General features: G+C 60.4%; 4 protein-coding genes across 4 annotated transcripts; all 4 read right to left on the bottom strand.

Moving 5' to 3' along the window:
- Window positions 1-137: 137 nt before the first annotated feature.
- On the bottom strand, window positions 138-638 carry LPMP_241510 (adaptor complex AP-3 small subunit, putative; the record flags this gene model as incomplete). The annotated part of the gene is made up of 1 exon (XM_010701188.1): window positions 138-638. The coding sequence occupies one exon, from the start codon at window positions 636-638 to the stop codon at window positions 138-140; it is 501 nt and encodes a 166-aa protein (XP_010699490.1).
- An 843-nt stretch (window positions 639-1,481) lies between these two features.
- On the bottom strand, window positions 1,482-6,743 carry LPMP_241500 (ATP-dependent DEAD/H DNA helicase recQ, putative; the record flags this gene model as incomplete). The annotated part of the gene is made up of 1 exon (XM_010701187.1): window positions 1,482-6,743. The coding sequence occupies one exon, from the start codon at window positions 6,741-6,743 to the stop codon at window positions 1,482-1,484; it is 5,262 nt and encodes a 1,753-aa protein (XP_010699489.1).
- A 2,397-nt stretch (window positions 6,744-9,140) lies between these two features.
- On the bottom strand, window positions 9,141-12,575 carry LPMP_241490 (hypothetical protein; the record flags this gene model as incomplete). Its single annotated transcript, XM_010701186.1, has 1 exon — window positions 9,141-12,575. The coding sequence occupies one exon, from the start codon at window positions 12,573-12,575 to the stop codon at window positions 9,141-9,143; it is 3,435 nt and encodes a 1,144-aa protein (XP_010699488.1).
- Window positions 12,576-14,071: 1,496 nt separating this feature from the next.
- Window positions 14,072-14,584, bottom strand: LPMP_241480 (translationally controlled tumor protein (TCTP), putative; the record flags this gene model as incomplete). Its single annotated transcript, XM_010701185.1, has 1 exon — window positions 14,072-14,584. The coding sequence occupies one exon, from the start codon at window positions 14,582-14,584 to the stop codon at window positions 14,072-14,074; it is 513 nt and encodes a 170-aa protein (XP_010699487.1).
- Window positions 14,585-15,735: the final 1,151 nt, after the last annotated feature.

Below are 15,735 nucleotides of genomic sequence, written 5' to 3'. Positions count from 1 at the left end.
GCAACTGTGAAGGAGAAGGGTAGGGGGTGCGCGCATGTGGGCAGGTAGACACGCACGCAGCCTTGCGCTCCATGAAAGCGTGGGAACCTCAGCTGCGCGTGCGCCTGAAGTTTTCTGAAGATGCCACGGTGGAGGCGTCAATGGTAGCCGGACAGGGTGCGAGACGTGGTGTTTTCCGCAGTCATTTTTGCACTGAGCCGGCTCATCTCTCCCAAGCTGCGGATGATTTCATCACGAGACATCTCCAGCACCAAGCCACCCATGATCATCTCCATCAGCACGTACTGCACCTTCTCCGAGTGAAAGATCAAATCCAGTTCGCAGACGTTTTCAAACGTGCGGTCGAGAGACTCGACGAAGACCTGAATGAGGTCGAGAATGGCCAGCTGCGACTCTGACGAGTCCGTCACGAACACAAAGCACAAAGTAGCGTAGCGGCGGTAGATGATGCGGGTGTCAGGGGTGGGCCACTCCTTGAAGTTGTCCACAAAGTTGCAGAGCTCGTCACCTCGGCGGGAGATGGCGCGATGAATGCTGCGCACCAGCTCCTGCTGCTGGGTGAGGGAGATCGTCTTCTCATAGAAGCTCAGCAACCGGATCTTGCCAGCCGTGTTGATGATAAGCACTGCCTTGATCATCACCAGCGCATCACTACGTCTACGGGTGTCAGATAGGGGAGTACGTGCCCTCTTCTCTCTTCTTTCCACCGTGCCGAGATCACCTGCACAAGGTAAGATGACAGCAACAAGCAAAAGTGCGCTTCGCTTATCGAAGCTTCCCTGCTCCGTCACAGGCGTGTGGTGGCGACCCCATTTTCCCATCGCAGGTAGGCAGATATATGAACGCGCGTGCAGTACGGCACCCATGAACGAGGAGAGGGGGGAGGGGGTGAAGCAGCCGCAGCGGCACACCACAACGGACATGCATACGGAGAGAACATAGACCGGAGAAAGAGAGAAATGAGAGAGAGAGAAAATGAAAAGAAGAGAGAGCGGCACGATTAAGGTCCTTCCACACCCCTCAGTGCTTACCGCAAGACACACCATCTCGCGTGCGTACACACGTGCACACATATGCGAGCCGAACGCCCTCGAGACTACTGTGACACACGAAACGTCGCCACTAGTACGGTCTGCTTTGTTTTCTCTTCGCCTCACCCAAAAAGCGCGAGACGCACAGGGGCAGCGTGGCGCACAGCAACGTGGAGAACAACAGAAGATGAAGAGACAGCAGCGAGAAGGTCTCTCACGGGCTGCGGAGCGCTGCAGCGCAGTGGGGTAGAGACGCACAGAACGGGAAAGGAGGGAGAAAGTGAGGGAGAGGCAGAAACAGGTGAGGACCTCCACTCATAGACCACATGGACTTCTCAAGCATCACCGCCAACGACAATGCCCGCACACGCAGGACTCGCGTCTTTTTTCTGTATTTTCAGCAGCCGCAGCAACAAAATAGCGCTCGTCTCGTCGCCCCATTTCTTCCGCCTACTCCGACTCGTCCTCGATGGTGTAGACCTCTTGCCTGTCGCGGTCAGCGCCATTATTACCACCCACCGCCGCGCCATCCTCTCGTTTCGACGGCTGCGACTGCCGCTGCTGATACAGCTTCTGCAGTTGCGGCTGTGGGACAGACCCTGGTGTACTGGACTGAAACAATGGCCCTTCGGAGGAAGAGATCGGTGTCTCAGCACCAGGCGAGAGCAACGTCGAGCCACTGCCGAGCGACTTTCCTCTCGCTGTGTGGTAGGGAAGTGGATGGCTCACAGCATGGCCGGTGTTCGCTGTTGCCGCACCACTGGAATAAACGGTGTCGAGGGCTGGTGACGGAATCGCGGATCGGGAGGGGCCTCCAGCGCCACAAGTTACCAAGTCAGACAGTCGCCCGCTCAGCGGCGTGCGGAACCGCGCATCATTACATAGGCCCATCAAGTAATCCACGCTGTGCATGTCCTTTGCCTCAGGCTGCCGTGATGGAGACGGTGCGTCGCGCACGTGACCCGCCGTCGCCGCCGCTGCAGCTCCTCTACTGCCGTGAGTAAGGCTGCTGGCGGAGAGGTCGCCGAGACCGAGCGCCGTCGATGGGAGCGGTATCGAGGGCGCCTGAGTAAGCTCGTCGGAGCCGAGCAGCACCACGCCGTTACTACTCCTCTGCCCCTCACCAGTCTCTACCCCGCCTCCACTGAGAGCCTGAGGAACGCTTTGACCGTTGAAGAAGTACGCGTGGCGTTGCTGATGTTGCTGCGTAGGAATAGGGCTGCTCCCAATCAGCAGTTCGCTGTTATCAGTGGCGTGTGAAGCGCCAGCGTGACTACCGCTTCGAAGTGTGTCTGCCAGGCTAGGGTCACCGGACGCCAAGGCATGAGAATACACCGTCTGGGCCATCATCGTGAACGGCTGCTGAGGCACTTGTGGACGCGGTCGCTGGCCCATGGGAAGCCCTGAGCCGGCCAGGAGCACCGAGGCAGATGTAGAGGGCGCGCTGGGAGAAAACAGATGGCCGTTTCCACCGGCGGTGTTGTTGTGGGGTGGAGGCGGCGGCGGCGGCGCTGGAGGGCCCCATGATATACCAGCAGCAGCAACAGCAACAGTGGAAGGCGGCGCCTGCCACGCAGGCGGCTCCGGAAAGAGAGGCACGGAGAACTGCGGCATGGGAGGAGTAGGGGGAGGATGCGGCTCGTGCGGCGGTAGAGCGGCTGCTACAGCGGAGGCAGCCGTGAGAATCGTGTTGTCATGTGCATTGGCGACCGATGGGTCACACGTGAGTTGGTCGTAAATATCCGCAATACGGTTCGCTGCGGCAGCGGCATTTGCTTGCGGTGGAAGTGGCGGTGCACCTTCGCACCCCACTGGGCCCTGCAGAGATAGCCATGGGGAGGATGGCCTAACGTTGACGCTGATGGGCACCGCCGCGGGAGCGGCAGCCGTCGTCGACGAAAAAGTAAACGTGGTGCGCCGCTGTCGCTGCTGGTCGCCGACGGTTCCTGGCAGCTTCACACCGCTGCCGCCGTCGCGCGATGGGGTTCCGGCGGACGAAGAGATCGATGCACGCGCCTTCTCGGGTGTGGCTGTATCCAGCAGCATCGGGCGCTGTGCTGGCTGATAGGTTGCAAGGGCGTTTGTCGATGCCGCCTCGATGGACATTCCACCTACAAATCCAGGCGTGGCTGTGCTTGGAAGTCGGTCGCCATCACCACTGCACCCCCCCTCCCCGTCATTATCAACGATCAACTCACCAGCGGAGGCGTTTGCGCGGCCGAGGCGATTGCGCGGCCGCACCACCGTCTTCATGTCCTTCACCTCCGCTGACTCCGCTTCTGACAACTCCTCGACATCGCCAATGTGGAGGTAGCGGAAATGACGGTACACCCGCAGAATGTCAGCCCCGTACCGCTTCACCTTGCTCTTGCCCATCCCCTCCAGGTCAATGAGGTCGGCAACGCTGCCCCAGCCTGGAATAGCGAGCGTCTCGGTCAGCCGCAGAATCGTGCTCTTGGGCATCACGTTGTAGCTGCGACACCCCACCGCCTGGCTCACGAGGGTCTGCACGAGCCGATCCATCTCCTCCTGCAGAAGCACCTTCAGGCGCTCCAGCCGCGCCGCAGGAACAGTCGACGCCGGAGTCGCGGCTGTAGCAGCGCTCCTTAAGCCTCTCTGAGCCAGGACCGCTCGCTGGTCGACCGCGTCACCGCGAGTGCGCTTCCGCGGCGGCTGATGCACTTGCGCCTGGGCTTGTGTGTCCTCCGACAGCGTCGAGATGATGCCGTCCTGCGACCCACCCGTCGATAGCGTGCGCTGCCGGCGTCCAGCATCGGCTAATGCTGCCCCGGCCCCATCGCGCTGCGGCGTCGTCGCACTGGAGATGTTGAATGGGGTGGCAACGCTGCTGCTGCTGCTTTCGTCGTTGATGAAGGACGCCATGCTGTTCGATAATGCAGAGTCTTCCTCGATGGATGAGATCACACCTTCGTCGCCATCGGTGCTGCCGTCTGCCTCGTCCAGTACGTACCCACCGCCACGGCGCCCCTTCAGCGGTTTCGGCTTGCGCTTCTTCGCGTCTTGCGCAGCCAATAAACCTCGTGTGCCGCTACCATCGCCCACGGCTGCCTGTCTTCGGGTACCGTCAAACAGCTCGAAGAGGGGAAGGTCGTCCTTGGAGATGGCGCCAGAAACAGCACTGACCACAGCATCACGCCGCTTGCCGCCGCCTTCGACGGCCAGCGCGGCAGTGGTAGCAACTGCAGCAATCCTACCGGGGGAAAAAGTCTCCGGCGCTGCAGACACCGCGTCGAAGATGGCGTCTCCTCTGTCGCTGCGAGTCTTCTCTCCTCGCAGACGCACCGTTACGACCCGGTGTTCAGCCTTGATGTCACAGTGGAGCTGCTGTGCTGTTGGGGTTCCGCCAAGCTCCACAAAGGCGCAGACGGCGAAGTCATTGATGCTGTCCAGCCGCTCCTCGAACAGTCCAAGCTGCATCCCCTCCAGCAGCGTGCGTTCTAGGAGTACCTTGGACTGCTTGGCGCCGCCCTTGTACTCCGCCGGCGTTCCCTTCACGCGCATGCGCATCTCCACCGCGCGCCCCATATCCGAGACAGAGCCGCGGTAAACGCCAATCAGCTGCTTCGACGTCATTGCGCCGAGGCGCAGGACGATGGCGTACAGGTCAAGCAGAATGTTGCTCACATTCACCTCCTTCACTGTCCAGCCCTCTGCCAGCTTGCTGGCACAGTTGTCACACAGCTGTGTGACGGCAGACGCTGATGCGACCGACGTCGGTGGCAGCGCGGGCACCGCACCGCCGCCAGCGGCGGCACGCTGTGTAAGGCAGAAATGGACGTCAACCTGCTCACCAAAGTGGTGCAGCTGCTGACGCCGGCGACAGTCGACGTCGTTGAGGGTGTATGCCAGCATACGATGCAGCGATGTGAGCGACGCGCGCCAGTCCTTCGAGCCGTGGATCAGCCTCTCCTGGCGCTGGCGATCCGTGGTGGTGCTCAGCAGCACGCACTCCGACGGCAAACCATCACGTCCGGCGCGGCCGCTTTCCTGGTAGTACCCCTCGATGGACTTTGGCATAGCCGCGTGCACGACGTAGCGGACATCTGGCTTGTTGATGCCCATCCCAAAGGCAATCGTGGCGCAAATCACTTGCAGCTCATCACGTGTCCATCGCTCCTGCCGCTCGTTCTTCGACGCCGCCTCGGAGTGGTAGTAGGAGGCCTTGATGCCCCTGCGTACGAGTGCCGCCGCCATCTCCTCGCAGTCCTTGCGCGACAGGCAGTACACGATGCCGCACCACGACGGCGAGAATCGGTGCAGTATGAGGTCCTCAACAACCGAGACCACCTGCTTGCCTCGCACGTGCTGCACCGAGTACTTGAGATTGGCTCGGTTGAAGGAGCCCTTGAAGATGATGGCGTTGCGAAGGGCAAGAGTCTTGATCACATCCTGCTGCACGACATCCGTCGCTGTGGCGGTCAGTGCCGTGATGGGCGTCCGTGGAAACTGCCGCTTCAACACTGAGAGCTTACGGTAATCTGGCCGGAAGTCGTGGCCCCACTGTGACACGCAGTGCGCCTCGTCAATCACAAAGCGGCAGAGCAACCCCTTGTCGGTGAGCCTCTGCAACGTGCCAACAAAGTGGTCGCTGCGACCAAAGTACTCCGGCGTCACGTACACGAGCGTGTGCACGACGTGGCCGGAGGCCCATTCCTGGAAGAGGCTGCGGCGAGCAGCGTCGTTGGTCTGCCCGGTGAGGGCCATGGCGGGGATGTCATTTGCGATCAGCGCGTACACCTGATCTTGAATAAGCGAGATAAGCGGCGACACGACTACGGTGACCTGGGCCGGGTTGGGCATCAGCGCAGGAAGTTGGTAGCACAAAGACTTGCCGCCACCGGTCGGCAGTAGCACAAAAACATCGCGGCCGTCCATGCACGCGTTCATGATCTCGAGCTGACAGAAGCGGTAGTCGTGCAAGCCGAACACCTCGCGCATCATGCGCCGAAGCTCCGTCGACCACGGGAAGCGCTCGCCTCCATACTGGTGCGTGGGGTTGATGGGGAGCTCGACATGCGCGGTGCGAGACAGAGCATCGCGCGACAGCGCCTCCGGGTCCATCTGCTGCTCGTAAACCTCCCACGAGAAGCCTTTTCGAGCTGAGGGAATCGAGTACTCGGCACTGCTGAAGCTCGGCGAGCCACCGTTGACGCTGGTGTCCCACTGACCCGTCAACGCCGGGGAACAGTCACCGATGCCGCTGTGGTTTACGCTGTGCTCGGTCATGGTGGTGAGCCAGCCACCATGTGGTGGTGCACCCGCAGCACCTGCTGGTGTAGCGGTGCCGCTTGACGGCGCAGCGGGCCAAGGCAACGGTATAGTGCTCTGCATCAGTGGGTCTCGCTGCTCGCTGCCGCCGGGGTAGCCCATAGCTCCAGTGCTGCTGCCGATACCTGGGCCGTACGCGCTGCTGTAGTTCGCACAGCCGAGACCAATCACCGATGGGCTGTGCGGTAACTGCACGAGCGAGGACGGCATGGAGGAGAGGGAGGGCGGCGTCGAGGTGGAGAGGGGCCTGTTCAGCAGCGTCGCTTGGGTGACGCGGAAACGGGCGAACCGCTGTTCGAGCTCTGCAATGCGCACATCCAGCTGTTGCAGCTCGTCCGAGGGGTCGTGCTCTTCGTCCTCGAGGAGCACGAGGTCATCGCGGTGGTGTTGCGCCTCACGAAGCTGCTTGGCGACGAGTCGCATCTCTGCCTTTACGTCCTGTAACGTCAGCGGTGACGGCGCCATGCACGGAGCGGCGAGAGCTGAAGAAGCAGCCGGGGGGACCATGGAGCATCCACCTCTGGACGCAGCAGGGGGTGGCATGGTAGGAAGCAAGGAAGACGAGCAAACAGCAGTAGTACCGCCAGCGGGACTCGACCCAACCAGCTCACCGACGCCTGAGTTTCGGAGAGAGGAGATGGGAAATGACGCGGCAGTGGCGGGCATAATTGAGCTCCGCGTTGTTACTCTTTGCTGCCGCACCCCTGGCGCAGCAGCGGGTGAGTGTGTCAAAGACGGCGGTGGAGGAGGCGCGTAGGAGGCGACGGAGAAGTTGCTGTTGTTGTTGTTGTTGGCAGTACTGCTGCCGCCACTGTTCAGGTTGCCGCAGCCGCCATCACCAATACTGCCGCCGAGAGCCGGATATAAGCGGGCCGGAGGGGGCGCCGGGACAATATTGGTGCAATGGAGGCAGTACTGCTGATATACAGCCTGGTATTCCGCCAAGGGAGGCGCCGTGTCTCGGGCGGCACGCATCGCCACATCCTGGGGGGTGCCCTGATCTGGGTGTGTTTGACTCCATGCGCCGCTGTTATTGCCATTGCTGCGACTCCCCACACCGCCTTCGAGGCTGCGTTGCACGGCAGAGGTGAGAGCCGATAACCACTCAGACTCGTTTGTGAGGTACGGTGGGGACATGCGAGAAGCGAGAGCGGGGTAGATAGTCGCGCTGCTGCTACTGACGCGATTGCCATTGTTGTCCAAGTTACCTGCAGCTGCTGCTGAAGTCGACGCGGATGACAGTGACGTTGATGTAGGCATCCTCGATGCGCGATGGCTAATATGTGGGAGCAAAGAGGGAAACGGGAAAGAGAGAGAAACGGGAGTGCGCTCCCGGACGCGTGTGCGTGCGTGGGTACAAGGAGAAGAAGGTGAGAAGAGAAGAAAATGGAAAGGGTGGAACTGTGCTGTCGGCCGGGGTCTGTCTTTTGGGGTGTGCAGTGTGTGTGTGGGTGTGAGTGTGCATTCGTGCTCGTGCGCAGTGCAAAGGAGCTCCGGAGTGGAAGAGTGTCCTCTGTGGCAGCCAGAGTGAGTCGATCATGCACAGAAAGACCCGCGAGTGTGAGAACAGCAGGTGCGTGCCGAGTGTGTCTGCAAGTCGTGGACACGCCTACCGCAGCCCTGAGGAGCTTCTGGTCCTATACAAGCGCTGGACTGTGCGTGCGTGCGGGTGAGAAAGCGTGTCCACGTGCGTGACGTGTGCATTTCGAAGCGCAGGTGAGTATGTCAGTGTATTCCATCGGATAGGTTCTATAGGCTGAGGACGTCTCACTATGAGCGCGGGAGAGCCGGCGTGTGGGCGCGCGCTCACGCCTCAAGTAAATGTGTGGATCGTATTGCGTCTGTATGTCTGCGTCTCGCTGGAACGTGCATGAGAAGCCTTCGCTAGGAGAGTTGGCGATAGAAACGGGGAGGGGGGAGGGAGGTGGAGACTGAGACTGACACTGGGAAGGCACGAGGCGATCACGCAGGAGACGCCAAGAAAGAGAGAGAGGAGAGAGACAGAGAAAAAAATATGGACTGGGCTGTGCCTTGTGGGGGTGTGGGAATGGGCTGGGGAGAGGGAAGAGCGGTTCGCCTTTACCTACTTTGTGGTGGTGGTGGTGGTTGCCGTCGTCTGCGTTGCTGTACACGTGTGCGTGGCGCCGCGGACCACAGAGCGTAGGCCTCTGCGAGACAACCCTGCGAAGCGTCGAGCGATCAACGACAACGTGCGCGTGTAAAGCTATGAAAGAGAAAAGAGGGGAGAGGGAAGAGCGGACAAGTGAAGCATCGCTTGGGAAGGGAGAGAGGAAAAGGGGGGGTGAGTACAGTCACCATCTACACGCACACACACACACATAAACGCAGGCATACAGACACGCGTTGAGAGGGATGATCGGCGGGGGGGGTACACTGCTGTGCTCGAAGGATGGCCACAAAAGTGTGTCGGGGAAGTGTGTGTCTCCATGCATGACGCAGATGCCCGCCACCAGGTGGCAAAGAAGAGAGCGCTGCTGCACTGAGAAATCGAAGAGGGCTGCATCGCACACCAAACAGATTCTCAGAATGCACTCTCGCACAAGGCCACATCTCTCCACTTCCGTGAGTGACACGCAGACCCGGACAGGCGCAGGCACTCTTACGTAGAGCTACTTTGCCGTACCTCGCAGCTGTACAGCTCCCAGCTGCACCGGCTGAGCAGACACACACACACGCTCGCACATCAGCGATGATAGCACGCTTCGACTCAGGAATAAAACACCAACAAAAAAAGCGCACAGGTGGACACCCCCCCCCCTCACTCGCTGATACGCACGCACCACTGCTGTGTTACTCACATCAATAGTAGTCCTTGGCGAGCAAGAACTCGGTGAGCAGCACGTACACCTTCTTCTGAGCCGTGGTGAGGCGCTGAATGTCGGGGTCGGCGTCACACGCCTCCTGGCCGCGTCGTCGAAGCTCTCGCCAAAACCGCAGCATTGTGCCGTACTTGGAAGCGAGCAGCGACGCGAGCGCGGCCGAGCAGCCGCGGACGCACATAAGCATGCGCAGAAATGCCGTCTTGGCGCGCAGGCGCCGCTGCAGAGCGCTCACGGACTGCAGACACGTATTGGTGGGAGTCAACTCTAACAGCGATACGGCGGCTGACATGCACGCCTTTGATGAATCACCACCTGCGTTGCGGCAGCCGAGGGTACCAAAACAGGCGTCTCCTCCGCCAATGCGTGCAACGCACTGAGCGGATGGGTGCTGCGCCGCGCCCCTGGCTGCAACACAGACATCAGTACCACTCAGCATAGCGCCATCGCCCTCGCCAGCGCACCGACGACGAAAACGATAACCGGCCAGCTGCCGCGCTACTTGAGTCGCAAGCAGCCTCAGAAACTGCACAGACTCTGTCGTACTACGGGTGCGTACCACCATCCAGCCCTTCCCGTGGAGGCCCAATGAAGCACACGCCGAGTCGACGCGTTGACGCGCACTCTCTGCCGGCGATGACAGAGCGGGTGATGAGCTGCGACAGCCTTTCTGGGCGCCACTTCCGGTACCGCCACCGCCTTGACAGTAGCGCTGACCGCCACGAGAGAAACTGCTGCCGCCCCCGCCCGCAACGTCTGCTCCCTCGATCAGCCACACAACCAAGCGAAACGGCGATGCTGCAAGCAATCGCCGTTGCTCCGCGTATCGTGTGCCCTTCACGCTCGCATCCAGGTCTGCGGACGTCTTGCGCTCCACAACGAGGGAACACACGTGGCTGAGAACCGGCGCAGCACCCTCTGTAGTGGCAGAGTCGCTCAGCACTCCGGCACCCGCATCCGTACTCGCTGCAACGCCACACACATGCATCGCAGCGGCCTCCTCGGGCGACAGCTCCACGGACAACATGAAGTCGCCGGCCGGCAGCATCATCGATGTACACGGCACATGCTGCTTGCGGAAGACGTCTAGCATGCCCTCATGCTGGCGCCTGCCGCCACGATGCGCGCTAGCACGCTCTCGGAAGTCCACCAACCACTGCCAGCGTACGCGGCCCATCTCGCCCGTGAGTTCAGCCTGCTGCGCTCGCTCAGCTGCCACGGAGGCGGGTGAGTTTGCGGCGCAGAGAGTGCCAGGCGCTGTGGGTGGCGTCTGTGGCTTTCGAGAGGCGAAATCGTGAAGGAACTGCGTAGGGGATGGAACGAGATGACCACGCTGACCCGCAGCCATACCTGTAGGAGAGGCAGATGCCGCAGCGGGCTCCCCTGCAGCGGCCGTAGCCGTCCGCGTCGCCGGCGCAGTCACTGCCTCAGAAGTGCATGTCCGCGTCTGACCGGCTGCCACCGCGGCAGCAGATGCGAGCAAGGCTGAACCGGACGACTGCGATGGACTGCGGTAGCGGAAGACCGTCCGTGGAGGAGAACTGATAAAACGAGAAGTGCCAACTCCGTTCACTTGTCTGGTTGCACCAGAGCCACGCGACACATGGGGTAAAGGAGACATCTTCGCTGCTGCCGCCGCCAGCGGGGCACGAAAGTCACTCGGCGGCGGCGACGCGGATGTGTAGTGAAGATGGAGGCGCTGCTGCAGGGTTGCCTTCGAGCCTGTGCTCAGCAGTCCGAGTCGCGCACACGTGTTCCTGAGGTCCTTCACGCTAGAGATGAGCACATGTTCCCCACTACTGCTGTCACCAGCACTATAGGAGAAGTCTGTCTCAGCGCATATACCCATAACTGGGTCCAGACGCATCAGGGCCGTAGTGGGCGACCTTGTCGTAGCCAAAGATGTGATCATCTGACCTCTTTGCGCAGAAATTGAAGCAAATTCGTCAGCATCGACATGCACAGCAAACGTCCCCAGTATCGAGGTCGTCTCGGTAAGGGATGGCCTCGCACCGCAGTTGCTTTCCGCCAAGGCGATTCCGTCATCCTCTGTCTCCATATTCAGTTCAGCGCCGGTAACCCTTGTAGTTTCCGTGAGCCGCGCCCGTGGACACACCAGCCGACCAGCAAGCTCTGGCGGCCGCGATGCGCTCTGCTCCACCCCAAGCAGCAGGTCAAGCAGATTATCGTTCTCAGCAACGCGTCTCTGCAACACATCCGCTGTCTCGCACGGCGTTGTTGGAGAGGCCCATGAGAGCAATGACGCGATTGAGTCGGGTGATGGGTTTGTGCGGAGGGGGTCCTGCGCGCCTGCCGTGGTGACGGTCGGCGGTGGACCGTCCTTTGAGCCCGCTGTCGCCTTGCCTCTGCTATGGATGCCGGCACGACGACAAGGCGTGGAAGTCATGGCCTCAGCACTCGTCGGCGAAGCTGACGAGGCCGTCGCAGTGCGAGTGCGCTTTCGATTTCGGCCTCCGTCCGCCGCCAAGCCGTGGCACCACGCATCCATCACCGTCCACGGGGAAGCCAGTGTTCCAGCAAAGGAAATGCTGCCGCCATCCGGTGCGGAAACGTCGACAGCGGTGACAGCTGAGAGAGTGCACGGCTCGCCATGCCGGCCTTTCCCAGCCGAACGCCACGAGGACGTAATACCCCCGGCAGGAAGAGCAAGAGAGGAGGGGCCAGTCGCGTGACGACTCGGCTGCAAGCGCGGCACCACAGCGCGCTGCCCTAGCTGATGATCACTGACCGCGCCGCCGCAGCGCCCGGGAAGCCCTCGCAGCGCAGCACGAAACGACGGATCTGCACAAAAGCGAAAGGGAGAGAAGGCCGCCCACGGTGGCGGGGGAGGTGGCTGCGATCTTCTCGCCAAGTCCGCCGCTGTCGGCAAAGAGGCGTGCGGGTCCTCCTCCGTCGCCGCAGCCTGCGAGGGAAGAGGAGGCGCCGAGGTCTCTGACGCTGATAGGGGAGCCCAGAATTGGTGTATCGCAGCTATCAGATCACTGGAAACATCCTGCGCTGGGTCACTGAAACGCACGTACCCTTCCTCAGGCAGCGATGCAGTCGACGTCTGAATCCTTATTGGCGAAGCAAATACATCCGCTGCTGGCTCTGATGGCACTTCTGAAGGGGGTTGCGAAGGAGAGCGGACTGACAGCTGGTGCGCCTGCCGTTGCTGCTCTGACCCGGCAATATCGTGCGCAGTGGCAGCCGAGACGACTGGTAGAGGATACCGTGCGAGTGCGTTGAGGAACGCCGCACTCGTCACGAGTTGTGGCTGTGGCAGCTGAGAAAATTTTTGGAGGAGGTGCTTACAGAGACACGCATTGACTGAGATGCCCTCTGACGCCGCTACGGCATCGTCTGCAGCTCCGGCACAAGGAGAAGCTGGCGCATGTGATTGGGATTCCGCCATTGGGGGAGGGGTGCAGTGGTCTATGAAGGTATGCCTCGGTATGCTCTACTGTATGAAGTCCGTGTCTATCGGTGATAACAAGAGATGGGGGCGGGGGAGGAGTCGATAATATGGCAAAGCAGATAAGAGAAGGAAGTGGGTGAGGGCTGCTACATTGGTGAGGAATGGAGCAGAAAAGAATGGAGAAGTGTGTCACATCCACCCAGCCGCTGCACTTACGATTCCCAACATGACCTCTGTGTGTGGTGGGGGGGGGGGGGGGACGAGGGGGGGCGTGTGCTGGCGCTCTGCTACCCCACGTTCTCGGTGTTGTCAATACGCATAAAGAGGACGGGGAGACTCAGACATGCAGAAGGGGGGAGGAAAAGGGGGGCGAACGCGTTTGCGTGTGCAGGGGAGGGTAGACGGAGAGAAAGAGGAACGGAAAGGGTGATGAGGAGAAAAGGGTCTAGGGAAGACAGGTGGGGAGGAATATCATCATCACAGTCGCAGTGCTCCTGTCCGGTGGCTTGGATGGAAAGCAAAGGGAGTCTCTCTACACCACCACCGACATCACCGAGAGTGTATACACGCGCCTAGAAGAACACTTGGGCTGCGGCACGCGCGAGAGAGAACGGCAGACAGACAGACAGACAGACAGGGAAGGAAGAAGAGGGAGAAGGAAGGATAAGCACGTCATCTGGGGTGCCCCTCCGCAACACGCACGCGTACACACACGCTGTTTTACGGCAGACTTACACTGCCACCACCCTCTACCTCGTCATCCCTACGCAACATCACGCCTCCCCCTCCCGCTTCACTTCATTAGCTGAAGAAGTGGAGAGAGAAAGAGGCAGGGCTGGGCCACCTGCCCTCTGTTATTCTCTGTCGCTCTACCCCCCCCTCCCCCCTTCCTCCCACCACCTTTGTACTTCATGCACTGAGTGTGTAAAGCCACGTCACGATTTCCTCTTTTATTGATGAGGCACACACACACACACACAACTCATCAACAAACGCACAAAAGGCTTCTTGAAAGGAGGGAAGAGGCGCACACTCGTGTGCCCTTCTCGCATTCGCGTCTGTGTCTCCAAAACTCGCACCCCGCTCCGTACTGGGATTCAGCCGGACTGCCTTTTCCTTTCATCGTCCCTCGCGCGTCTTCTTTCCCTGCCCCCTTCGCTTGCAAGGGTGTGTGGGTGTGTGTGGGCGTGCGTACAACAACTTATCCGAATTTCGAGGCGGTGGCTCCCCTTTGGCCTTTTCTTATCCACCGCTTTCTTTGCTTTATTCCACTGCTTAGCACAAACTAAAAAAACAGCACAGAGACCCACACACACACACGGCGACCTCATTGCCCCTGTTGAGCTGCGAACTTTCGCGAATGTGAGAAAGCTCGGCAAGCGCACGCGTGTGTCGGTGTGTGGAGGAAGCGGGAGAGGGGCCGCACGATTAGGAATGGGGGGTGTGGGCGAGTGAGCCTCACACGCGCGGCAGAGCCGTCCACCGCGCCGCGCCTAGACGCGCTCGCCCTTCAGCCCGTCCTTCCAGAAGTAGAACTTCGGCGTCTCGCCATCCCAGCGGCACAGCACGATCATGCCGTTGTCCGGGTCCTCGTCATTGCCCTCCGGGATGAAGAACTGGTAGTCGTCGATGTCCTTCAGCACCTTCTTCACGAACGCCGCAGCATTCGCCTGGAACGCCTTCTTCTCCGCCTCGTCCTCGATCTTCTCCAGCAGCTGCTTCATGTAGCTGCGGATGTGCGCCATGTACGACGCCTTGTCGTACGACGTCTCGGTGTACCGGTTGTTGTGCACCACATCCACCACGCGCTCCTTGCCCTCCGCAACATCGCCCGTCGCGCCCTCCGCAGCGTCCTCGTCCACGTTGGCAGAGATACCGTAGTCCTCGCCACCAACGTCGATGTAGCGGCCGACCACCACGTACACGATGTCGCCCTCCACCTCGAACGGGCGGTCGTTGTCGCACACAACCTCGGCGCCGGTCAGCACGTCCTTGAAGATCTTCATGATGATGAGCGCGAGAGAAGGTGAGCGATGAAGGATGTGTGGAGCTTAACTAACAGGTGAGTTGAGCTGCGCACCGGAAGAGGGGGAGCACACGGGCACAGGGAGCACACGAGAGAGGGTGGTCGGGCGTGTGGGTATGTGAGGGGGAGGAAAGGGGGGAGGTCATCGCACAAGCGCGATCAGGTGTTCGACAAAGGTGGATGGAAGTCGAGAGAAGACGCAGGCGAAATGGTGAAACAAACAGACGAGTAGAAAAGGGCGAGAGCCATTCGCCGCCACCCACACACAAGGGGGGGCTCACCGACAGACACAAACACTTTTTTGGTGATTGTCTGTGCATGTTTGGTCTGCTTGGTCTGGTGCTAGACGGAAGACAGCGCCACCATGCACCACCACTCCCTGTGTGCTACGAGAGAAAGGACAAAAGAAAGGCAGAAGTCAGCCTATGAAGGCGCAGGCATGGTGTACTCTCGCGCTAGGCTTTTCCCCTCTCCTCCTTTCCATCGCTACTCTCATCCTCCAAGAAGAGTGGGTGCCACTGTCATCTGCCGCGGCAAGCGCACACGCGTGTATAGGTCCACATGAACACCCCGCGCGCACCGGCGTCTGTCAGCAAGGCCTCCAGCCTCAACGCCAAGCGCTCTGGCTGCGATGGTGGTGAATTGTTTCCCCCTCCATTGGCACCCTGCGGCCCGCTCCTCGTCGAGATTTGCTTCTTGTCGTTAAGAGAGTTCGTGACACGCGCACGTGCGTGTAAACACACGCGCTCCGCGCACCGATGGCGCTTCTTAAGACATGAACGAATCATATATGTAAAACAACCACACAAACAACGTGTGGAGGAGTGAGAGAGGGGAAGAGGTGGGGAAGAGAGCATACGTCCACACAGGGAAGGGTGAGTGAGTGAGTGAGTGGGCTATCTCCCACGACTTCCACCACCACCACCACCACCACCACCCAGACACCCACCTGTCTCTCTCCTTAACCGTCTCCGCACTTGAGAAAACATTAGAGGGACAAAAAGCGCAAGGAAGTCAACTAGGGGCCGCAGACGTCCACTTTATGGGTGTGTGTGTGTGTGTCCCTGCGTAGTTCCGCTAGTTGAGTAAAGAAAGAGAAGAGGAGACGTCTGGAGGACGCGGGAGAGGGGG

This window comes from Leishmania panamensis (assembly GCF_000755165.1).
Source record: "Leishmania panamensis strain MHOM/PA/94/PSC-1 chromosome 24 sequence".
NCBI classification, from domain to species: Eukaryota; Euglenozoa; class Kinetoplastea; order Trypanosomatida; family Trypanosomatidae; genus Leishmania; species Leishmania panamensis.
The sequence above is the reverse complement of the archived record's forward strand: the minus strand, read 5'-3'. Positions and strand labels throughout refer to the sequence as shown.